The sequence below is a fragment of the Protopterus annectens genome, chromosome 6.part1, assembly GCF_019279795.1.
Source record: "Protopterus annectens isolate FY-2018-M chromosome 6.part1, PAN1.0, whole genome shotgun sequence".
NCBI classification, from domain to species: domain Eukaryota; kingdom Metazoa; phylum Chordata; order Ceratodontiformes; family Protopteridae; genus Protopterus; species Protopterus annectens.
In genome coordinates, this window is record NC_056738.1 from 59346613 (window position 1) to 59373934 (window position 27322).

Consider the following 27322-nt stretch of genomic DNA (forward strand, 5'->3'; position numbering starts at 1 on the left):
TTTTATGCTACTCTTTCCTTATCTGTTTACAATTTATATGTTTTCAAGTGACATTAAAATGTTTTACTGTCTTCTACTGACTGAATTTCTTCTTTTCTAACACAACTGTATCTCTGTTATTAATGATGCAATAGGGGCTGAGGGCAGAAAAAAATGATGGTGATAAACCTGGGTTAGAGAACAGAGATTTGCTTAATAGGCAGGTCAGTAAGACCTAATGATATCACTTGAAAACAAACAATGGTCAACAAACCTACAACAACTGAATATTGCCTACAGAATCACCCAACTCTAACAACTCAGGAGGTAATTCAGAACATTTGACAAAGCCTAAGTCATGTCCAAGAATGCAAACGCCATTATTGCTTACATCACTAAAAGTACACATTCTTTGTTTCTTTTTTTTAATTCACTTAAAAAGTTAATAGAACAACAAAAGGTGTTACATCAACATGCCTTTTCTAAAAATAATAATAAGAAAACTCTAATGACTGTCATTCGCAAATGCCTCAACAGCCATTTTATTATGTGTGGCTATTTAGCAGGGGTCATTCTTCAATATCATATTGGATTGGTGAATGAAAGCATGAATGAATGAAGAAAAGAAATGATGATAATGAGGAACACACTGAATTAAGACTAGCTATAGTTGCAGCAGCATAGCGCCGTGAGCAGCTGTTTTCCTCCTATTTCAGAATATGTTCTTCCCATCACAGTGCAAAACCCTGCACAAAACTCTTTTCTGACAGATTCTAAGAATAGCTCATCTTTTTCTCTGTTCTCTGTATCCCCTTTTTTCACATTCCAGTTTCTTTACTTAACTTTATTCACATTTCAGCTTTTACTTTCCTTAGACCTTTTATACTGCGGTGGTGGTGCTGCGGTAGCGTTGTCGCCTCACAGTAAGACGTTGTCCTGTTTGATTCTCAGCTAAAGCATCTTCTGTGTGGAGACATGCGTGAATGGGCGGACCTTCGTTGAAGGTTGTGCATCAGGGCAGGCAACTCGGTACGTAAAAATCTACTGCCAATCATTAGCAGACCGGAGTTCCGCTGTGGTGACCCCTAACTGGAAAAAAGCCGAAAGATACAACAACTTTCCTTAGAGCTTTTCTTTTTTGTCTCCTGTCCTATTCTCCACAACTACTATACTGCAACTAGTTTTGTTCCATTGCTTTTACTATTCACATGAATGTTAGATGACACTTTATCTGTGAGTGATTTCTTTTAGTTAAGTGTTTTAGATATATAGCTACAGCAAATATGACATTTCAGTAGTTATTACTGATATGCTGGCCTAAAATAACTTATTTGTCTCTTGCACTGAAATTAAATATTTTAATGGCTGTATTTGAAAATATTTTGTGTGTAATCTGACCAGATTTAATGCTTTAAAAAAGTAACCCTCCGGTGACAGGTTAAATTACCTGGGCAAACTGAATGTGACCCCACTCAGATCTATTTACAAAGTTTACTAAATAATCAATGCAGCTTAACTGTACCCTGCAGATATCTCAATGTGTAGGGCAATCTTGAGTAAACAGAACTGTTAGTGACTCCATTAGGTTGCTCGTTCCTGTTATTGCCAGGGCTGAGTGTACACAAAGAAGCTTAGGGCAGTAAAACTGGGTACACCTGCATCACTCACAAAATACATGTTACCAGTGTTACTTCAGTCCATAGTTTTATACTGTGTAAGTGATAGCTGCTTCAGGAATGCAGCTTACTTACCACAGTCGAGATGCTGTATAAAATGTTTAAATTCAAATTCATCAATGTGCTTAACATTAACCCTATAATTTCATCAGTCTGGATTAGCTCTCAACTCTCTTGCTTTTGGTAGCATAGTGAATACTGAATTTTAGTCTTAAATGATGCAAATTCAAGACTAAAACTCAGCATATTGCCATATATTTAAATGTGGGCTGCAGCCAAAAGTCACTAGACTACTTGTGAATGTTTAGAAAACAGTTTAGTGAAATGGAGAGGAAATAATTCACGTTAAAACTTTAGTGTTTTTTTTTTCAGAAGTCTTTTTCATCAACTGGATTGGAGCAGGTAAGTTACAAAACATATACTATGGGTAGCAATGGGTAATGGAGTCTATCTATAGATGAAATTACTGAATTCTGGCTTTGCGGGGCTAATTTGTATTGAGTGAAGCAATATGGAATCCAAGCCATGACTATTGTTTCTGTGCTACAAAAAATAACTACTATTGTTATTTTTCTTTTATCCTGGCAGGAGAAACCCGATACTTTAGATAAGGTACTGGGGTTTTTTGGGACGAAATGTTTGGCCCTGCTGTTTGTTGTTATAATTCTGACTTTATAGGACTAATGTGTATTTGGGTGAAGTGAGCTGGAATATAAGCTGTGACTGCTGTTTATGTGAAAAAATACATCAGCATAACCAGTCCATAACTCTCAACCTCTTAGGTCAACAAATCTTGAAAGATGAGAAGACAAAGGTCCAAAAATAGGCACAAATTTTAAATATTGCTCTTACAATCCTCTATAATTGTTAGAATAACAGCATTTCGTTAGCATGCATTTCCTGAAAGATTTGAAGTCTGAAATCCAAAACATGATTTATTGACTTCAATCCTTAGTAATTTGCCAGAAAACAACACATTTTAGGAGGAGCGGACCAAAAATGTGAGAAAAATATATGGGCATTCAGTGAAAATCCGAACAGTTGAGAGTTTTGTTTTTTTTTACCTGTCAGGATCAAACCAGATACTGTGGGTAGGCAATGGGGCTGGGGAGCATCTGTATATGAAATGATTGACCCTGCTGTTTGTTGTTATAATTCGGTCTTTGCAGGACTAATAATTATTTGGGTGAAGCAAGTTGAAATAAAATCTCTGACTACTGTTTCTGTGAAACAAAATTAATGTTTTATTTTATTTTACATTCATTTTTCTTTAGCATTTGTTTAACAGTGTAGTATATTGATCACAACATATCATTCATTGGTATTGCCTAGGTGAAATAATTCACAAAGAAGAAAAAAGTGGAACAGAGAGGCAGTATGCTATACATATCAAAACAGAACAGAAGTAATAATATATAAAGAAAAACTGTTCAGTAACAATTATTAAATGTCGCAATAATTATGAAATAAATTTAAATATTACAATTTTATATGCTTATATTTCAGGTTAACATTGTGGTGGAAATGCTGTGGGGTAATGAGAGTTGGGGCAGGAGAGGTGGACGCAAGAGGTATTAGTAGCTGAGAGACAGTAAGGCTACAGGTTGAAAGGTTCTTATACAATGTTGTGTGGCAAGAGCAGTTTCATTGGATGTGGAGGATTTTTTTTAAGTTCAGCTCTGGAAGTGTGGAAGTGGAACTGTAGTTACTTTAGGTAGGAGGGACCCATATTTTAGAAGTAAGGATGGGGAAAGAGTGGTTGGTGCAATGTAGGCTGGTTTGTGGGGATTGGTGTGGGCGCATTTAGGAACAAAGTGTCTGTCCTTGCGGTTTGTGTGGTTAGTATAAACCTTGGCAGCTAGTGGTGAGAATGACTTAGGTCAGAGAAGTTTGAAGATGAAGCAGCCTAGTAGAAGGTTGACTCTGTGAGGTACTAGAAGCCTTTTGGCCTTTTTGAAGGTGAGGCAGTGGTGATCATGAGAGGGTCAGTTAGAGATGAAGAGAGAATTTTTTTTCAACAGTCTATAGTGTGGAAGAGTTGATCTTAGAGGCTGTGGCTATTACTGGTAGTCCATATTCAAAATGGTCAGAAGGACACCTTTGCCTATAGCTGTCCTGTCCAGTTTGGATTGGTAGGATGAGATTTTCACTGAGATTTTCCTGGCATAGATGAGTACCGAGTTAAATTTAGCCCTTGTTTTCTCAATATGGGTATGGAATACTAGTCACAAGTCTTTTCATGAACCAAGGTATTTGAAGGAGCTGGTTATCTGAATTGGTGCACCACAAAGAATAGTGATATTGAGAGACTTTGGTGATTTTTTTCAGTTTTTGGGTGTTGTCAAATAGCATTTTTTTGTACGGTTAAGAATTAGTTTGCAGTTAATAAACTAGGAATTGATTGAGTCAAGCTCATTTTGCAGTTGTGTTTTGATTCCAAAGAAGGTTGGGAGGGTGGCTTAATGGCTAAGGTGTTAGTCTTACAAAGTTTGAGTCTCACAAGGGATAATTGGCTAGGCTTAAAATAGCTCGCAAGGGCAGTTAGCTTAGTACTAAACTACGAACTACTACTACGAACCTAAGGTGTGGCTGGACCTAAAGATTACCTTTTCTTTAGCATACAAAATAGGTTGCAGAGTTGGAGAGTCATGGTGGTAGTTTGTTAATGGAAACAAAGATGAAAAAAGGAGCTAAGATAGGACCTTGGGGTAATTCCACCAAAAAGTTGTAGGGTGAGAGAAGGAGGAACCTAATTTAACTTTGAAGACTCTGTTCATCAAGAAGTCTGGAAGCAGGTAATGGATGTATTACTAATGCCTGTGCTCTAAACAGAGAGAGGAAGGAAATGGCAGTTGGTTAGGTGAAAGGCTTTTGTGAGGTCAGCAAATATTGGTCTTGTCAAGTTACCTTTGTCCATGTTAAGGATAATGTCATCATTTAGGCACCAAAGTTATGTCAATGTACTACAACCTGTCCAGAATCCATTTTGTTTTAAGATAAGAATATGGTACTGCTGAATGGCACTTCAGAGTTGGATATATGTGATTTTCTTCTAGCACCTTGCAATTGTGGGTAGGATGGAAATGGGACAAATGTGTGAAGTGTTTTGAGATTAAGACTGACTGGGCAGTGGAGTGATGAGTGCTGTTTTCCATATATTCAACATTATATTTTGTGTCAGGCAAAGTTTAAAGAGGTGATGAAGAAGTTCAGTTAGAAATTCCCTGCAATAGTACATAAACCAAGGAAAATGTGGTCTGTCCCTGGGGAGAGTCTGCAGGCATGTCTTCAAGTAGGCTAATGGCTTTTTTTTTTAAATAGAATGGGATGGTGATAGGAAGTGATTCTGTCAGAGCAGAGAGAAGAGCGGAAATGCTGTTGATAGTTTGGGGAAGGTGGCTAAAGTCTGTAACAAAGTCAGAAAAGGTGAGGAGTCTTTAATTCTTCTGGGTTAAGTTTAGAGAATATTTGCTGTCAGAGGATTGACCAGACTGACCTTACATCAGAAGTGTTTGGGTTTACTTAAGATGGAACATTGCTTGATTTTGAGATGGTTTGCTTTGTGCCACAGTTGTAAGGGGAGAGATTTAAACTCTTTGGTGAACCATGAGGTTTGTTCTTGTTTAAAAATGCATTTTACCATGGGGAAGAATTTGTTCTGGAGTTGGGGAATATTTGGGTTAAATTTGTAGCTGCTATGTTAGGGTCTTGGACATTCAGTATGGCAGAGCAGTTAAAGGTGGTAGGGCAAACCAGATACTGTGAGTAGAAGATGGGTACCAGGGCTATCTATTGATGAAATGATTGTCCTTAATTTTATTATGGTGCTTGCTGTGGTGATGTTGCCTTCACTGGGAGTCTTTGCTAGGTTATCATAATGCATATACAAGTTATGTCACTATGGAAGGGGCTATGATTTGCCATAGGTAACCAATCATCTCACCCAGATATTCCTTGAAACAACAGGTACTATCTGCAAATTTGCTGTGTGCTAGACAGACTGTACCTGCCTCCACTCCCACAATCATACTATAGTGATGTGCAACTGAATTTATATGTTGCCCTTTCATTTGTGCTGTCAGAACATCTTCTTACCTACAGCCATGCAGGAATTCTTGGAATGAAAGAATATTACCTTTTTTTTTTTTTTTTTAAGTAGTGTGGGCAAGATCTAATTGACAGTTTTACTAACAAGAGATGGCAGCTAGAAAGGAATAATTTTCTTGCTCTTACAATGAAACTACTCATTGGTATCCAGAGGGTTCAATTGTAAGTTAAGTATTTGATGCACTCTTCATATGCATTTCAGTCTAAAAGGAGAATGGAGAATTTCTCTGTCATTTTAACAGGGAACGGTAAAATATTACTTGAAACAAGTTTCCTGAAGAGCAGATTCTGTACTCTAGGCAGTCAGATTGTTGTCAGCAATGATTTTTTTCCGTAATGCTTAATGATAAATATGTTTACATGTTTATACTTGTTTTAGTCAAAGGGCAATGCAACACTTTGTTTAAACCATGTACTATATATCAATAACTTATTTATTTATTTTGACAGATCACTCACTGTGTTATTTACATATACAGTTGTATGCAAAGAATGTCATTAGCTACATGTAAGAAGATATACAAAGAGTTGTATTTGCAACAACAAAAATAATCAGCATAGGGAAAATAAAGATATTTATGAAGCATGACTACTAATGTGCGTGTGTGCATGTGTGTGTGTGTGTGTGTGTGTGTGTGTGTGTGTGTGTGTGTGTGTGTGTGTGTGTGTGTGTGAAATAAATTATCTTTCAATCTAGGTTTACAGAATAAATGGGAGTTGCTATGTAGTGAAATATGTTGCATTTTAGCTTTAGATAGCAATTGCCACATTGAAAGACTGATCTATATAGATAGACACATACAGATATAGATATAAAGGCCATGTTAGGAGTGTCAGATGAAGCACATTATTTCAAACAAAAAGCTTCACTCTTGACCTTCTGGGATTGGTTTAGTCCCATGATGGTACTGTCATCATTGTAGCAGTGTAATACTGTCCACCAACGATGTCCACTGAATGACTTTCGTCATACACTCCCCAGTGACTAATATAACAGTATTTGTCTTAGTTCAGTGTAATTTTCTGAAAAGCAGGAAGTTTATCTCAGAAAGTTAAGACTGTGAGCTGTTTATGAGCCTTACGGTATAGTCCTGGTTTTCATTCTGTCAGTATCAAAAACTACGTGGCTACAGAGTGTGTCATTTAACCAGACAGTGCTCTTAGATTGTCCTAGGAAACAAACAATTTTGCCTAGTTAGCTGATTTAAAAAAATCAACAAAAAGATGATTGTGATTGTGTTCATATGAAGAAAAAATCTACAGACTGGATAGTAATACAACTGTGACAGGTTGTAGTCTGGTGTGCCTATAGTGGGAGGGTCTACGGATGCAGACACTAAAACAGCAGATATATTAGACACAATCAGATACAAGGATATAGAGCTCCCCAAGGTTCATAACATATTAGACACAATCAGATATAAGGATGTAGAGCTCCCCAAGGTTCATAACATGAATGAGGCTGCTCTGGGAAGGAAAACAAGCAGGTTTTTTTTTAGTACAGGCAGTGACTGATTGGGAACCAGACAGCTCATTCTTTCAACTGTGACTGGAGTGTTTGAGCATCCCCATATCCTCTCAACCAGGAGACAGAACTGACTGCTTCTGTACTATTGCATGACAGGGCAGGAAGCTTTTTTCTTTTTTCCAAGTCTGCATATCTCTTTTTTATGGCAAAACTGCAGTAGTAACTATCATTGTAGATTAAAGAACTGCATCTGGTATGGCAGTAGTCTGACATATGCAGTGGCATGCTGTTTTTAAAAATAATTCATTTTGTACAATAAGATTTGTTAAACTTTATATTTAAAGAACTGGCGTATTTATCATATTTTCAACTTACATTTTATTAAGTACTTTTTCTTTTTAGTAACCTTGACTTTTTTTTTTTTTTTTGCTTAAGCCACTTACTTCAGGACACTGGGGGACTTATTCCAAAGACTTACTTTCAGTTTAAGTGACTTACTCCAGTGTAATGAAGTCACTTGGGTCTATATCATATTATCGAAATTCCAAAACATCGAACACCATAAGCTCGAACTTAGAATCTCGAAATATGATATCATTGAAAGCTCAGAACAGCAAATTTTTTCCCTGGGAAAAAAATTGCTGTTCCGAGAAACACACACACCACAAGCACACCAAAAAAACAGCAATCCACACACACATACACATAAAATCCTACATCTAACCCTACACTAAACTGTATATACACTACTATCTATCCACTTACCTTAACCCAAACCCTAACCCTAAGGTCCGTCACTATCGCACACTCACCTGACCCACGCCCTAACCCTAACTCACATACCCTGCCCTAACCCTAAAATCTGTCACTATCGCACATTCACCTCATTCATGCCCTAACCCTAACTCACCTAACCCATGCCCTAATCCTAATGTCTGCACAATCGCACAATTACCTGAACCTGACCCATAACTTTCCACCACAGTGCTGAAAATAGCGAAGCCACAGAAATGGCCAACCAAATTCTTTCCCTAGGAAAAAATTGGTGTTCTGCAGCTTCGCTATTTTCAGTGTTCGCTGTTTTGGGGTCAATATTAGAACATTTGATGTTTTAAAACTTCAATGTTCTAATATAGACCCAACTCACTTACATAAAGTATTTTGGAATCTGACACTCAGAGCAAGCCTGTTTACAGACAGGACTTACATTAAGTAAATCACTTAAACTGAGGTCAAGTCTTTAGGAATCAAGGCAGACTTATACCAGAGTAAGTTACAAAAGACATAGAACAACTCTTTTGGAATCTGACCCTGGAGTTACACATTTGGGTGTCTTGATAAACTAACTTCTGAAAGTTAGTGTATAATTTAAAAAAGCCCTGGCTACTGAACTAGCTGGCTAATAGTTCCAGAAAAAAAGGAGAAATACTCGGCAGTAATGTCCACAATAAACCAAGAAAATACTGAGCCACACCAGAAGTACTAGCATGACTAAAGAGTGTTATTAAGTGAGAGGTTGGCATAATGGTTAAGTTGTTTGCCTTACAGACATAAGGTGCGGGGTTTAATTCTCACATGGAATAATTAGCTAGTCTTAAAATGGCCCACAAGGGCAGTTAGCCTAGTATTAATCTATGAAACTATGGAAGGATGCTTTAGTGGGAACAAAGGAGGCTTGGCTATTACTCCCCATTACAATATAACAGAAGTGCAGATGAATGCCAGTGGGTGGTATATGCTCATACATGCATGAGACACAAACAGTATTTAAGTATTTACATGCACAGTACCTCCATAATCAGATTTCAGAAAACAGACAGGGTAACAACATTACACAACAAATTTATTTTATTTATATACATCCTGTTGACTGGTTGTCCCTGCTGGGTAATGTCCATTTTCAAAGGGGACCTGGGTTAAACATACACACAGTAACCTATATTTTTTGTTTATTTATCATTATTTTACCTGAGTAGGTAAAAAGGAATGCAAAAAAGAAAAAAAAATAGTGATACTTATACAATGAAGTATAGCCAAGAATATTAATACCTATAAATAAAGAACATGCACGAATTGATCATTTATGAAATTCTTATACTTGTTAAGTACGTGACTGAGACGGGGGTAGACAGATAACACAAGAGAGTAGGGAAATGTTATGAAGTCTGAAAAAGGGTTACCATTCAGGAAGAGAAGTAGACAAAATAGTTGTCTAGATGTAATTTGCTATTAGAGAACTTTGCAAAAATGGTTATAAAGGTAGAATGGGGTATATGAGAAGACATGGGGAGAAATATATTGATTTGAAATTAGCTAGGTTAAAGAGCATAAAAAAATAATTGTGTTGTGGTTGGTAAAAGAAAAACCTTAAAGATAACATTGCAGAAGAGGTTGACTAGAAGCAAGAATTGTGTTGGGTTGCACTTGTAGCGTGTCATTGCTATTTGAAGGTGAGATGTGTGTGATTGTTTAAAAGTAGTTGGATTATCAAGTTTTCTTATTTCAGTTCAGTTCTTGGTACAGTAAATTAATCTACTTTTTGCTCTGGGTTAATGATAACTTCGAAATCAGTGAAGATATGAATATTCACTACTTTACCTTTCTTATTAACTGGCAATATGGGTATTACCCAGTCATCATAGGTCTCTTTGTAGAGCACCTCATAACTCCCAATCCCTACAGAATTTTTCTACCTTAGGAATAACAGCATAAGGTACTATCTTAGGCTCCATGAGGTATGAATAAAATGTGAATCTAATTCAGTCTTTCCCTTAAAATGATATAAAATAAAATAGCCAGCAGAAACATTATCTTAATCTCTCTAATCTGTTCTGTTGATGCAGCTAGCCTGAGGAAGACTTTGTGCCCTTTGGTATTCCTATGTCAGTGACAAAAACTTGTTTAACATTTTATAATAATTATAATGACTTATTAGCCATGGCAAGTTTGTTTCTGTGTCTGGCTGCCACACACCACATAACAGTGTAACAGTCCAGTCCACATTTTTTTCCAGTCTCTGTCACTCAGTGCTGCCACTTTTATATAGTAAACATAATTTAGCTTCAGCATTTTGTTTTCCTGTACCACAGGAACAGTTATCATGCCCATTGAGAATATCTTTTCTAAGATACAGGTCTTTAGAAACTCATTATCATATTTATGCATATAAGTCATACTAAAAGCAGAGTCTGAATATGTAGCTCCATTATAAGTTTCATTACTTAAATGATCTGCATAATTTCTTTGGCAGCTCAATTCAACCTATACAGCTCTAAATGCATCAGATCACAGGAGTTATTTTCTGCTTCTGACTCTATTTTGTCTGACCACTGTATCCTCTGTTTTGTACCAATTCCTTGAAAGATGCATGTCAGCTAGTAAGCTATACTACTGTGCCTGAAACTGATCCAGATCAATTGATCAGAGCACTACCCCAGTTAAAAAAATGACAAATATATGTATTTGTCATTCAGTTTGGTTCTAACATTTTGCTATGTCAATTCTTTATCTCTACTTTTTGTGATATCTTCTGCAGCATTTGTATTTAAATCAACACATATTAGCTTAAAATGTCATTCCAGTAAAACACAAATGTGTTTCTTATTAGAATGTCAGCAGACAATCTTTTAAAGGGCGTACTCCACTGCAACTAGTTGCAAGCATAATCCTTCTCTAGTCAGGGTCGGCCTTAGGTCAAGTGGTGCCCTAGGCAAAAGGGCTCCACAGCACACCCCCCCACAGCAGCTGGAGCCCCCAGCCTGGTCTATTTACACCATCCAAATTACTGGAAAAGCACGCCTGCTACAGCGGCGCCCTAGGCAGCCGCCTAGTTGACCTATGCCTAAGGCTGGCTATGTCTTTAATTACTGTCTTCCATTGTTACTGATAAGGTTAATGCTTCATTAAGATTCAATATTTCTTTAAAGAGCAATCTGATATAGATGCTTCTGCAACATAAGTGACATGCATATCTACCTGTCAATATGACTGTAAGCCCTTTATCAAACTAGCGATACTCGCTAATCTATGTAGCACTGCTAAGTACTGTAACATTCTTCATGCTTCACTTGATTCCTTTCATGGAACATAAAATCATTTGTAGTTAATAAAAGCTTAGGGATCTAGTGCATATTCCAATTCTCCACAATTTCTTTGAATGATTTTTCTAAACATTTGGGGTCTATTAAATGTAGCAATAATGGAACTCAGTCAGTTGAAATTAACTGCTGTGTATTGCAGGTCAGTTCTCCCACTGTATGTCAAGACTGCATGCAACACACTTTAAAACTGCATCCATGTTCAAATATATGCATTTTTCCCTACTATTTGGGGGTTCCTGCCTGCCATACTCAGATCGCCATGTAAATACTTTATCATATACCAACATGCAATAGCCATTATTTTTGCATCAACAATCAGCTAACAATTCTGGTTTGCTTTGGAATACAAAATGTTCTTCTTTATATTTCTAATTAGTCACAGATCACTTAAAATGCTTCCACAGAAATTTGGCTGCTCTAACATGTGAAAGTTAACTTTGTTATGCTTTACATAATTTGCTAGTTCGTGAAAATTCCCTCTATTTATTTCTATACAGAGTCATTTGTTTGCCATTTTAAATGCAAAATTCGCCACATTTTGCAGTTAACTTAATAATACTGTTGAAAGGTGCTGATTATTCACTAGTTTTCAATAACTGCTGATATAAAATCGGTTCTATATTAATCACTGGAATATTTAATTGTGAATAAGTCTCTACTAAATAATTATTATATCTTTGGAGAAGTTATAAATGTTACTACCTGAAAATCACAGTATTATCTTTTAAAGTCAAATGTTTAGATCTCATAATCAGAAAGTCATGGCAAAAAAGGGCATTGGATCAGCTGATCCCAAGTCAAGACAATAAAATTACATAAAGTAAGTCATTTTAGATAATGTTTTTAAATATCTTTACTAAATCATCACCTTTTAACAAATTGCATATGTACGGTTCCCTATTAGAATCCAGAAACACTATAAGCCTGGGTCCAGGTAAGTGTCGCGGTTGGTTTATGTTAGGGTTGGGGGCGTATATAAGTGAGTAGGTTAGGGGAGCATGTTGATAGGCATGCAAATAGTGACAAATATTATTTAGGTGAGTTAGGGTGAGTTAGGGTTAGAGGTCATCTTTATAGTGACATATGCACAGATAACACAAGTAGAAAACAAACTATACAACATTTCCATTGCCATTTTCACATATATTTTATATTTTCCTATTGAAGATTTTCAGTTATTCCAGCATTAAATAAAGGACTTCATTCCTGCCTTATCTTAAACTTCACTCCTCCCCTTGAACATCATTTTGTATGCATTGTTCCTATAAATTCTATTTATTTCTATGTAATTTGCTCCTTCGCTTTTCTAAAGATCCTACCCCCAATTCATTTATCTTCTTTACAATATTCACTGCTTTGATTATAACTGGATTAGATTTTGATTTCCATCTTCTATTAATTTTTCTTTTTTTTTTTTTTGTAGCCAGTACCATTAAACTTGGTTCAGCCTTACTATGTATATACAATTCAAACCCTATATCCTATCTTAAAAGAATCATTCCCATAGTTACAATCAGTTACAATAATTTGCTTCCCCAATATTTCTGAGAAAGTACTCTGTAGGGAATCTTTAAAATCTGCCAACTCACCACATTCCCAAAAACACGTTTCCAATTACCTATCACTTTCTTGTCACACTTAACATTTGCTATTTACCTGAGGAAAAAAATAGTTCTCTGAAATCAACCTGTGGTATAAAAATGTTTATACAAAAACCTAGCAAAAATCCTAAAACTTCTGGACTTTCTTGCATACTTAATACAGGATACCGAACTTAATTTCGATATTTAATATGTCTATATTTATAAATAAACTACTTACAATTTCAGTGCATTTACTGGTGACAATGTTCCATTGCATATAGTTCATCCCATAGTAATTTAACTGGATTTCTACTGAACGTTGAAAGCATCTTTTTTTTTCTCTTTTTTTCAACAGGTTCACTGGAAACTTAAATATACATATAGCAGTATCATCTGAATAGGCAGTCTAAGTCCATTCAAGCCGACCAACATTTAATTAGAACAAACAATGTCCCACCTCTGGTTTTGTGCTTTCAGTACGTTTTAAAGGTATGCAGTCTTCTGTGTATATTTTAGCCTGCACAGTGACTAGTCTGAAGACAAGTACTTCAGTGTCCTAGTTTGTAAGCAATAGCCTTATAGTCTGTAAATCCTCCTCCACTGACATCCTGCTGGTCAGCTTTTACTCTCTCCTGCCTAACAGACACTGTCATTTACTCCTACTACTCAAACTATTTCTTTTTCTTATAGTTTTCTTCACTCTTCTACACTTTTTACTCCCATTATTTATATCCTCCTGTCTTTATTGAACTGCATGCCTTAAAAGAAGTCACCATTGGTCTCCCCCACCCTTTCCTTTCCTATTTCTCCTTGCCTGAGATAGTTACTAAACCAACTTCAGCTCTGAGCTAGTTATTTGTGCACAGTCAATATCGATTCAGTGCACTCAACTGTCTCTTTAGTGTGTTTTTATTTTTCTATATTAGTGTCCCTGCAAGCAAATAGATCTGTATGTAACAGTGAAATCTGTATGTAAATTATAAATATGGCAGACTAAAACAAATAACTTTGTCCACTATAATAGTTCCATTTTCTTAGACCATAGCAATCCTATTGGTACTTTCTCCTTTAACTGTGTTCAATTCATTGTTTTTAGCAGTCCACTGTCTCCCTTCCTTAAGTTTATTTCTCTTCTTGTGTAGCCACTTTAGAGTTCTCAGCCCGTACTTTTCCAGACCTGAATTATTGCATTCTGGTTTAATTTTTCTCACTGTTTTGCTGGTCTGTGGGGGTTCGGGCAGGCATTTGAACTTTGCATTTCAAAGTCCATAGAAACCTCCTTACATTACACAGTTGTTCAGTCAGGTACATTTTTTACTGTTATAATTATTAGTTAGGTCAAGGTGATACTGTACTAACTCTCCTACTAAAACTGTGCCCTATAGCAAGAATAAGACATTCATCTACTAGCAGAGAGGCCTTTTAAACTGCAGTGCTGCTTTTACTCATCTCTCAGCAGATTTGTGGCTGTTTATGCTAAGTCACTGATTGTTTTCTCTATCTCTTGACAAGTTTTCAACCCACTTTGTTAATCCTCACTAACACTCAGGCCAAATCCACTCCCCTACCCTACCTCTAAATCCCACCTACCCCCTCTTACTCTACATGTATACTTCCATAGCACCATCCACATATTCCTCTAACCAGTGCCATCAGTTCCCTCCAGTAGGAAAACAATCAATACAATTCCTCCCAATAGTAACACACACTCTAGTTTATCAGCCAAGACTGTCTCACAAATTGTTTTAATTCTTGCCTCCTATAACTATCAAATTGCATCTCTGCAATCAACCCACTACCCTCCTAACATTTTTTTATCCTGATTTACAACAAGGATAAAACCCAAGTTAAATAAGACATCCATAAGTCACATTAGTTTACTATTTCTTGTCACTCTACTAGCCTTTATCATCAATTATCAAATCCATCTCCTACTAATCGGACTTCAACCAATCCTCACAAAGAATATTAACATCTATCCAGCCTGTCTTTCTCCATAATATCCTATCTCTACAAGCAAACCACATCTGATTTATTTTTCTATGAATATCTTAGAACTCAGCATCCAAATTTACAATCAAATATCAAACCAAGACCAAAATATAACTGTCCACAATCTTCCCTCTATAAAATATCAAGTCAAAAAATTAACGGAAATAGTCATCCCAACCCTGGTCCTACTGTTCATATAAACATCATTTCCAACCTCAAAATAAACTAGTCACCTAATACATCTCACCAAAAAAACGTAATCCAAACTCACCTTACTAAATATGAACCTAAGAGGTATGTGCAATAACATCCATGGCATACATGCTTATCTTGCCAGATACACTCCTGATGTAATCACAGCTACCGAAATCTGGTTAAAAAAGAAATAAAGGATAATTAGATCATCCCCCCCCCCTCCACGCTCAGGATACAATATGCTCAAGCATGACAGACAAAACAAGCATCCTGGTGGTGTAGTAATCATCTATAAACATTCCCTAACCATTAACTTACTTCCACGGGAAGTACTCACATTAAACAATGTTGAACTACTAACAACACTCCTAAAAATCAACAATAGGAAAAATATATATTTAATGGCTATTTATATAATACCACTGAATAACATTGATACTGCTGAAAGCATCCTATATAAGATATCCCAACAAATTAACCATGAAACTATAACACTTGGAAATTTAAACATAGACTGGCTACTCATAAAATTCTACTACTTCCACTGATTCCATAAACTTGTACAACTTCAGACAATTAAAAACCATACCTACTAGAATCAATAAAACGTCAGGGAGTCACTCAACATTAGATTGGATTCTTACAAACAAACCAGACAAACTGACAAAAGTAGGCTGCTTCTCAGCCAGCTTAAGTGACAACATACCAACGTATGCTATTACAACTCAACATAACCAAGCTAAACGTATTATCTATAATCAGATATGAAATACAACCAATTTAGGCAAAGATATTTTAAATGAAACACTAAAAAAATATAACTGAAATGTACTTAGTAGAATGTCACTAGATACTGCTGTAGAACACTTTAATAACATATTCTTACAGACCTTAAATAATATAGTACCAGTACATAATAAAAGAGTAAAGTCCAACCCCGCACCATGGCTGACAAAGGAAACAAAAAAAAAATCATGATAAAATAGGGATAAAGCCTGGAAAAACTGGTATAAAAATAGATCTCAAAATGCCCTCCAGCAATTAAGACATCTTAAAAACCTTGCAAAACTCCATGTCAAAGAGGATAAGCAAACATATTATACCAACCTATAATACAAACAGCCCCAAATTTTTTGGTCATCATTAAATAATCTACAACACACTGGCAAGGCCACTAGTTTCTCTCCAAAAGCTGACAATACGACAAACTCTATCTCCAAACAGTTTTATTTCCACTTCATAAAATCAATATTATCTCTCTTAGATACTAACATATCTCCCCTCCTCACTCTACCCCACCCATTCAAAACCTTGTACAGCTCTTCAATTTTAGTCCAGCACCTTCCTCACTCACAAGGAAAATGTTCCTTATACTAAAAACTACTTCTGTAGCTGTAGACCAGCTACCAGCAGACTACCTAAAAATGGCTGCAGAACTCATAGCCTTCCTTGTGTCCATACTAATAGATCCATAGCAGAAAGCTATGTCCCATCACAGTAGAAAAATCCTACATCATACCACTGCACAAAGGCAGCACATCTACAGAGTTTAATAACTACAGACCAGTAGTGATGCTCTCCCCACTCCCCAAAATATTACAGAAATGCATCCATATGCAACGGATGCAAAATCTAACCTCAAAAAAAACTGTTCTTAGAAACACAAAGAGCTTTAGGCCTCAGCACAGCACTACTACTGCTCTATTACATTTCACTGATATAATAAACCACCATAGAAACTATAGTCTGCCTGTGTCCACCATGTTCTTAGACTTGCCAAAGGCATTTGATACAGTCTCATACCAGCAACAGCTTATTCGACTCTTCTCAATAGGACTTTCACAATACTCCTTGTTGTGATTCCTTAGTTACCTATCTAGAAAGCAACAAGCCATTAAATGGCAAAAAGCCTACTCATCCTTTCAACCATTTACTACAGATGTCCCTCAGGCTCTATTCTGGGTCCTCTACTATTTAGTACATTTATTAATGACCTCCACTCATCACGCTACTTTAGTTCAGTATGCAGATGACTCAACATTAATATGTGTGGCCTCAACAATAAATAAACTCCAAGACATTATCCAAAATTCTTTCTCCTCTGTAGAAACCTGTCTCAAAGACTCAAACCTACTCAACCCCAAGAAAACTAAGTTACTGCTTTTCATCTCAAAAGTTTTCAAAATCAAAAGTGATCTTTTACCATAAGTCAGCAAATAATACTGTCATTGAAACTGTAACTCACAGTAAACTTCTAGGAGTTATAATAGAGGACAGTCTCAGTTATGACCACCATATACTGCACACCCTTAAATTTACACACCAGAAACTAGGATCCCTTTTTAGGATCAATGAATTCCTTACAGATACTGCAAGAAAAACTCAAGCCACCACCTTCTTACTGTGACTGTCTTACATGATGCTCCTATCCTAACAAATAAACAATACTCAAAGAAATAAAATTACCTCCTGCTACAATAAAATAGCTACATTTGCCACCACTCTACCTCACAGAGCCCACTACTGTCTTAGCTTAAAGCAATTAAACTGGTTTGAAATGCACAACTGGCTAACATATTCACAACTGACTATAGCACACAAACTCATTCATCATCCAGAAAAATGCCCTGTGCTACAAACCTTATTACTATCCTACTGTCCAGCAAGGAGCCATCATTCTAGTACAAATTCTTATTACTTACAAATAAATCAATTAATGTTGCAGGAGAACATGTTGCAAAACTCTGGAATAGTATCCCCACACAGACAAAACTCTCTGACAAACTCAATAGTTTTAAACCACTGCTTAAACATCTTAACCAGTCATGGTCATGTACATGCTCATCACAGGGTTAAAACTTTTTCACTGTACAATACTATCCAAATACTCTTCTTAAACATAATATTCTCAAGCTCTTATTGAAATGACATTTTTATACATAACTGCTGCCTGTACAATCCATTAAGTTGCACATTTGCTTTTGCTTTAGTAACTTCCACCTCTGTAAAATTTTAGAATGTATATGTATAAACTTAACTACTGTTTGTGTATAAATGTAAATAGAAATGTGACTAGTCTGTGTTTGACTGGAACTTAGTATAGTCCAACATAAGCAAATGAAGCTTTTTTCCCCAGGCCTCTGCTGAAAATGGGTATTCCCCAGTCAGACTTTCCAGGTAAACAAAGACAAAATAAATAAATACTTGAGAGCTATAATAATGTTCTGCCATTGATCCTTTGTAAATTGAATTTTCATTCTCTTTTCCAAATATTTTCTAACTTCCTCTGATTGTTTCTTACAGTTATCATGCAGCATTTTATATGCCATAATAATTATCCCTTTTTTAACAGCTTCTGTTCTAGACTTAACAAAAACTCTACTAGAGCTGGTGCTTCACTTAGCATTCCCCTATTTTCTTCTCTTTGCATAAACTGTGTTATGAATCCCTGATAAGGAAGGACAGTCTCTAACTTGTAGTCCAGACTTCTGTTTGTCCTCATCCCACTCAGTTGCCATTCCCTCCCGATTTCTTTGCTCCCAGTACCATGGCTCCTTTGCTAATTTGCCAGTTTATCCTATTTGCAGCCATCTCTATTGGTAACATTTTCATTTCTCCGTTCCACTGTTAGCTTAGTTCTTAAATACTTTCTGCTGTTTTATAAATATAAATTTCTGCATAGTTCCTGTTATTCTCCTTCAGGATCTGCATTCGCAGTATTACTCTTTCCTTCTTTTTCAAACCTCCCTTCTGTTTTATCAGCATCCCTTTCAACCTTGATTTATAATACTCTGCCTGAGTTATGTGCATGTGCCGTAACAGACTCTGATTTTGAATGCATTTTTCACTATGGACCTTTATGTACATCTTCCACTTTGCTGTCAACTTTAAATTGATCAGAATAAGTCTGCATTTTTGTCTATGCTCTCATTTCATTTTCTCTCCATTTAGCCAAAGTATGTTCCCTTTTTCACTCAGAGATGAGGCTAGACACATGAGCCACTCTTATAACAATACAAGAGGTACCTTTTTCTTCAATTTGTTGTACACTTACATGGCATAATGCTATACTACATAAAGTTAATATATGGAGTTTGGGCTACAATCCATGAATTTTTATATATTACTTCCTTTATAAAAATGGAGTTCTCAGATGAGACCCCTGTATTTAAGAGAAGGCGCAACACCTCAATTTCCGAATGATTTTCAACATGCTTTACAAGTGTATCGTGCCTACAACCATGCCAAAACATGGTTGTACTGCCCTCAGACAGTAATATGGCTTCCTATTACTTAATGTCTGAATTAATGTTATGTAACTTGTTTTATACTATTACTTCTGCATTACGTGAAGCTCAGCATAGTCAATGCTGCTATCACTAGTTGTTCCACTGCTTCTTCCTCTGGCTACATTATTTGTCTCCCCATTTGCCAGTGCTTTGTATGTGGTCAGGATCCACCACTTAAACTACAACACATTTTTTCAGCTATGCATCCTCCACACTAACTATACAGATTCATCCAGTAGTCACAAACAAATGGGATGCACAACTGCTCCAAAAGTGTAACATTTACTGTGACTCGATACAATCAAGAAGCTGCTAACAGTGCCACACACATTACAGTAAAGTTTTAAGTATGCCTGAAATATATTTAAGCAATAACCAATGACGTGGTGTGGTATATTGAAGATTTACCCATGGTTGGCATGGTTTAATCATGAGGGCGAAGCCCAAGTGATTAAATAAAGCGAACTGTGGGTAAATTTTAATATACCACAACCACAGATTCAGTTATTGCTATTATATAATGACATTATTTTAGAAAAAAAAATACTTACTTTTCTTAAATAATGTCTTTGTATAATTGTGCATTACTGTTCTTCCGCCAGTGGTGGTATACTGCTTCCTTGTGTTGATGTACTGCACATGCATATGGGGCTTGCATTCCTTCACATACCCAGTACATTAATGCTTTGAAACAGAAGCAATGGAGAAAAGAAAGTCTCCACTGCTCCATTTTTTTTTCTTTTATTTATTAAAAAAAAAAGACTTTGGACACTTTATACCAATGGAAAAAAGTCTGGGCGACCAGATCTTTTTCCGTTGGTATATTGTGAGATTTACAACGGGCATGCTGGCCAATCAGCATGCACATTTTGGAATATTAATGGGTGGGGAGTCATTGTATAATAACAAATATACAACAATTCAGTGAAAAATAAGTCATGAAACTGACCATGGGCAACTACATTTAAGTAAAAGTCTTCCAGATGAAACAAGCATTCTATAGGTAACCCATACAATGCTATGTTTTGTGGAGGTACAGCTGCTTCACATGTATGAGTGTTTTATATATATCCCTTAACTAAAATTACTTTAAGTCCACACATCTCTGGGCTGAGAATGAAATAGGTCTATTTAGATTACTGCTCTACCCTGGTTGCCAAACTGAATAAATCAATAAATAAATATATAATCTGAAAGGAAAAATCATATTTTGGTTTGCTATAACTTTAGTAGGACAGATTTGTCTTTGTATCCAACAAAACAGTCCTTCTTCCCATTATTAGTAAAGTATTCAATGATTTCATGGAACTATCCAGCACTTCAGATGGCAAAATGATATAGTGAAATGCATCTCTGCTATCCTTATATGTCTGACTAGTATATAAAGCCCAAATAAAATGTACAATTGTGACTGTGGTTCAACAGACAGGTTTTTAATTTTCACCTCATATCATAGCTGTGAGAATGGCAGCATAAAGTGACTGACATACAAGACAGTGCGACTACACAAATCAACCTTCCTGGCATTTTGATAAAGAGCCTTCACAACTAGATTTTTACCAAACACAAACATAAAAGACAGTCATGTACACAGATAAGTCACATGACCCTGCTAGTCAGAGGACTCATGGCACCTACTGGTGGCAGGTGCAGTGATAAGGAGTCTGCTATCTCTTCAGCAAAAAGGACAGCATTCTTTACGTATAAAAAATTTGCTTCATATTGCTGAGTATGCAGACATTTGTTTTGTTAAGTATTCTGGATTAGAATCAGCAGAAGATTCTCTGTGAGGTAAAGCAAGATTACTCTTTGATAAAGCAACATTACACTTTGACAGTCTGACAACTGGTGCGGAGGTTAAGGTTGCAAGCTATAGTTTCTCTGGTACTGGGTCTGATTCCCTCAGCACACATTTGTCTACTGTGTGACCTTGAGCAAGTCACTTAATGCCCCTGAAAAGGAACTGTGTGCCCAGTGGGCCTGCAAGGTTAACTAAAATAGGATGATGCTTTGTGATAAATAGGAAACTTAGGTTTCTCACAGAGCAAAATTTTTCTTCTGAAACTAGACTAAGAATGCACAAAGGTGTGCTATTCCACAGTGTGTGGTTTCAAGATATCCCAGAAGGACATGCTCTCAGTCCTGTCTAGAGCAGAGTAGGTTCCTGTGTACAATAAACTCCAATTCCTGCAAATAAATTCCTACATCTAGCATCGGGTACACTATGCAAGTGCTCAGGTATGTCACTTTGTCATTTACATGTGAAGAAAAAAATCTTTTAAAGTTTGTGAAGAATCTTTTTCAGCTGCATAAGTTGTGAAATGGTAAGTACATGGTTACACACAGTATGTTGCCTATTCCAGTGCCAAGTAACAGTCCTGTTCAACATGCTGTGTGGTGAGACAACAAATCGGTCATCAGTAAGTATACTAGAAATGACAGAATTTCATAGTGCCGTAAAACTATCTAATCCTGACCAAACTTCGTCACAGCATTACGATTTCCATCATTACTCACTGCTAGACATGTATGCTCTTTCCTATATTCTGCTGTTCTGCTGTAGCCAGAAATGACGATCTTTCTCTCATTAACATCTTTTTAACAATGTACATCTTGAGTAACTCCTGTCCTCCAGTAAATGACTCACAGGAGCATCATGTTGCAAAGAGTTGGTAGAACAGGGTAGACAGAGCAGCGTGAGAGATTCTTTTATTATCCTGATATTCTGCATATGAAAATTGATGTTTCTGCATTTCTAAAGTTAATTTTCAATGAATAAACATCCTACCTTTCATGAAAAAGCACATCAAGCCACATTTAATTAAACCCCCCCACACACCCATGCTACTTACAAATATCATGATCGCATCGCACAAATCCCTGCTGTACCACAACCTCCCACTAAGTAATGTTGACACTCTGTGATTATATCAATCATTTGTGCCTCCATCACATACTTTTAATATTCTGAACGTTCAACTAAAGGGAGAGTGTGTGTGTGTGTGTGTGTGTGTGTGTGTGTGTGTGTGTGTGTGTGTGTGTGTGTGTGTGTGTGTGCGTGGCCGCACGTGTGCCTTGGACAGTTAGACTAAGTGATTAAAAGGAACATACTTACAAATTAGGGATGTAGTGGTATGTTCAAAACTGATTTATTTCTCAGGCTCAATAGATTAAATGCACTTTGTTGCTGACCTGCATTTCTAATACAACAAAGACTAATCATAGCTCCACAAATCAAAGTGTCCCACAAATACCAGAACAATGCATATAAATCTTCACTGGCAAATAAACAATGCATGATAGAGAGATAAGTTCACTTAAGAGAGCCTTACCCACCTCTAGGACAGACTCCCGCTGCAAATCAAGCAATGTGATGCATTATCTTCCTTCAAACAGGAACTGGATGGATGAATGGTTATTCACAAATTCACCCCTGGCTTGACTGGCCAACACCTCCTCAACAAATGAGGTACAGTCCAAGTGTGGGTACTGACAAAGCATAAATGTCCACAGGACTCAGTTGCTTTGTATTTCCTATGCTCCTTTGATCCTACGAGCATGTTGTAAGCAGCCTACATTTGACAGATATGGTCTGAGGTAAGCAGCCTACATTTGACAGATATGGTCTGAGTATCACACTTCTACTTGAATATTGTTGCACTAAGCAAATCACTTAAGGTCATAATGCTTATGGGGCACACTTTTAAGTAGTCAGTAATTCCTGACAGGGCACAGCTGCTGCAAAAAGAATAAAGGTATCTCCTCCCTCCCTCTCTCTCTCTATATATATTATATATAATAAAATATGTGTTTAAGACTGTGCAAGGTAAAGCTGAACACAGAAATAATCCTAAACTTCCTGTTAGTGTTTATACTCAGAAATGCACTGCATAAATATTTAATTTCTGTGTCTATTGTGTATGGCATTAAAAGAGTATATTATGAAACTGCTCTATAAAATAATTAATTTCAATATTTCTTTTGTAGTATGGGATGAAAAGAGTATATTATTACTGTTGTTTAGGATAAAACTCACCTCCAAATATTGTGAGACCAAAGGGATGTGACATCTGGCTGATGCGTCCAAGATTCTGTCTGTCTAAACCGTCAAACGTACTATGCTCAATTTTATCAAAGAAGGCATCGACCCAGTACAGTCTTAAGGAGCTGAAAGAAAGATGCAATACAATTATTTTTCTTTAAATTGGTTGACTTTCTGCAGCAATATTTTCTCACATTAGTTTCACGGTGAAGTAAGTTATGTACCATACTTATTACTGTCTAAAAGGAAGAAAACTGGGTTCAGCCAAAGTGAACTTTTGGATGGTGTACTTTCTCCTGGGAAATAAAAAGTTAAACTACACAAACAGCAGTTGATATTTTTCATTGATATTTTGTAAATGTAAATTAAACACAGATTTAGCAAACAGTCATTGTCTAGGGCTACCTCTAAGAAAAAAATCATACAAAATCAAGTTACATAATTTCTCATATTAAGGCAAAAAACAATCTAGATTTTTTTTGATTATCAAAATGTGTTGCTGGCAGTCATCAGAAGCAAGTTTTTCCTAAATGCATGCTTGGCAATTTGCAATTACACAAAATCTTGTGTAGGAAGAGTACTTATTTCTTTGAGTACTTATCAGGTGCATAACTGAGGCGGCATAATTCATTTAATGTCAGAGGCATGAGAGAAAAAGGGCTCCAGTGTGTTGTGAATACTTGTTGTGATGAATGAATGTTGTTCTACTACAATAGTAGGAAACAAAGTACTACATGGAAAGGGTGTTTAGACAGTTTCACTAATGCTCTTAATCTGTAATATGGTGATCCCAAAGCTGAGACTAAAGAAGCATGCACAGTGATAAACAAAGGTTAGACATAGCTCCCTGTAACAAACCAAGACAGTATTATTCATTTTTTATGAATACTTGAATTTGTGTTTAGGAAAATAGTTGATATGGATGCAAGTGTCTCTTTTCTTGTCAGAATTTTGAGAAAGTAAACTTTTGGTAATATAATACTGCAATACGTATTTTTGTTGTTCTTCCCCCATTAGCATAAGCCTAGGCCCCTAATTGGCCTATTCATTGTGCCGCCTCCAGGCATTTTAAGATGCCAGGAGGGAGAGATGAGACCTGGGTACTATGGCTATCATCAATTGGTGGTTTGAGAATTTGTGTGTGTGTGTGTGTGTGTGTGTGTGTGTGTGTGTGTGTGTGTGTGTGTGTGTGTGTGTGTGTTTTCTTAATATCCTTCATGCTGTCAGCTAACAAGTGTGTTATAATGACCACTACACCAACAGCTCTCCATATTTATGGACCTCAGCTAGACTGTGCATTTTCCAGGGCTCATCTTCTCCTGTCAGGTCCAAACTGCACTGAAGCACATTACTCGCCTTTTCTGCAAATGGTGCTCCTGAAGTCAGATGTCACCAATCCCCCAAATGGGTGAACAGCTATTGTCCTTCATTCTTATTCATTACATACTAGACCTCCAACAGTCAGAATGTTAGGCAAACCCAGACTGGGTAACAGTCAGAGCCAAAACTGGTGTGCCAAGGAGCTTGTATTGTGTAATGATATTTTACCACTGGCATGTTACTCAGAATTCAACTTTCAGTGAAGACAGAACTGATACTGTATGCATCAGTTAATTATCCTTAACGTGAATTCAGTTTCTTTAGATTTCTTCTTCACTTACCTCCAGTCAATGGCTAATCCATTTGGCCATCCGAGAGTTGTGTTAATTAAAGGCACAGAATGCGATCCATCTCCCCAGGCCCTCATGATTTTGGCAGGTCTGTACCAGTCTGTCCAGAAAATATATCTAGGAATACAAATGTCTCATTAAATAGAACAATATGATATAGAATATTCTTATAACAGTGTTATTATCATAACACAGTGAAGTCAGTGCAAGAATGAATATAAAGTTAAGAATCTTCATGGTATTAAATTAAAACAAACATACTGTTCTTTTATCATGAAAAAAATTCAAAAATGATTCTGCAACCCTTAAAATCAGTCAGACTATGTACTGAATGTTTTGTGAGGTGTGGGCTTTAAGAAGTGGCATTATTAAAATGCTTCTAGCCTGATGATGAATTTGAAAGTAGCTATAAACACTTGTTTCTGCTTTTGAGACTAAGATACATAAATTATATAAAGTATGTAAGATGCCAGCAGTTTGCACCAGCACAAGAACAAAACTTACAGAGCTGAAAATATATGGCATCCTCATGAAAAGATGATATAAGAAGGGAATATGCAGAGAGAGGGGAAGAATGAGAGAGACAGACAGACAGACAGACACACACACACACACACACACACACACATAGACACACACAGCTAGACAGGAAGGCATAATAACAGAAATATGAACAAGAAATGAATGTTAAAGACTCCAGACAGATATTTCCTGAAGTGGCAAGTACTAATGATTTCACTGCTGGACTTCAGTCCTGGAGTGAGGGTGTCAGGGGTGGGGGCTTGGGGGATTACTCAGGATAGGGCAATAACCTTTTTTTTATTACAATTATTACACACTTTGTAAAGTACTTCTTCAGTGAAAGCAGGCCTAATTTTCAAAAACTTTCTGATACCGCATCTGTTTATGAGTCTGATTCTTAAAATTAGTAGAGTACTGCACAGCACTTTCTCTACTCTTGCTTTCAAAAAAAAAAATAAACCTGACTCCTTAGCTGCCATCATACAAAATTAATTTATTTTTCTATACTTCAGTTCTGATGATCTTGTTTGCAGTGTACATGAGAACCCTGCAGAATTACATCACTCAACATGGGAGACTTGTAAAATGCTGCAGTCTGATTCTCTACTTAAGCGTTTGCCATAAACATTTCAGTTGATGGTGAAGCTCTCAGGTCGATGTCAACTTCATGAAATGCAAACTACTGAAAGTAGTAATGCTGAACAGACAATTTTTTTTTTTTTTTTTTTTTTTTATTATTTACAGTTTGTTCACCGGGATAATCCATTGGGCCTAGAAGAGCCCATTTTCAATGGAGTCCCAGGGATGGAGAAAAGCTCCATAAAAACAGTATACAATGAAAACAATGCATTTACATTTTGTAATGAAGGTGAAGAATGAAGGCATTACATTGTATAAAAAAATTACAACTTACAGTGGACTTCAGATACAAATAAGAAAATTATTAGCAAATATTCACAAATAGATTCACTGACACACTGGAAATATAACAATGGTGGCAAAGAGCCTTACATGGTATCTTAATAGAAATATAGGTGGATAAGGTGATAAGAGGTGTTAAGTGTTGATGTAAGAAAAGAGGGACAGTCAGAAAAATAGTTTGAAAGTAAATAAGTGAAGAAAAATGTGGATAAGAAGCAGTGTAGGTCAGCATTATGAATGAGAAGAGACAGTGAGGGAGTATGAGAAACAGGGAATATAGTAGAGGGGAGTCATGTGGGATGAAGACAATACTGAAATGTCAAAATGCCAAAATGTTAAAATTTTGACGTCAAAACATCTACTTCATTACATCTGTAGAGAGTTGGAATTTCCCATTCTCCCAAAGGATGCATATTAGTGCTTGTTTCGAAGAAGATTAACAGGGGAGCAATACTGTTTGTTGACTAGCTGTGTACTGACGCAGTGTACTTATCTACTGCATGTATGCTACTAGTAGATATTTTTACTTCAACATTGTAAAGTTGCAACATATTGACATTTCAGAATTTTGAATTCTGTATTATGATTTCAGTGTACCATTATTCAATAAGTTGTCACATACCCTCTGCTCTTCGATACTTCCTGTCTGACAGTGCAGATGAAGTGCAGTAACATGGCCAAGCAAAATTAAGCAGGTACGGTTTCATGCCACTACAGTAGGCCATTAACAATGTAAGAATTTTTTTTTCACACTGGGGTTGAATACTATAATCTCAAC

The 27322-nt window shown here is 36.4% G+C and overlaps 1 protein-coding gene across 1 annotated transcript in view; it reads right to left on the bottom strand.

Moving 5' to 3' along the window:
* LRP2 (LDL receptor related protein 2) overlaps positions 1–27322 on the bottom strand; it is a 1335386-nt gene that overhangs the window by 987856 nt on the left and 320208 nt on the right. Inside the window, exons 18-19 of the mRNA XM_044075346.1 lie at positions 25093–25218; positions 23426–23556 (exon numbers count right to left, since the gene is read on the bottom strand). Of these exons, the coding sequence (XP_043931281.1) occupies positions 23426–23556; positions 25093–25218 (257 nt within the window). The remainder of the gene's footprint in view (positions 1–23425; positions 23557–25092; positions 25219–27322) is intronic.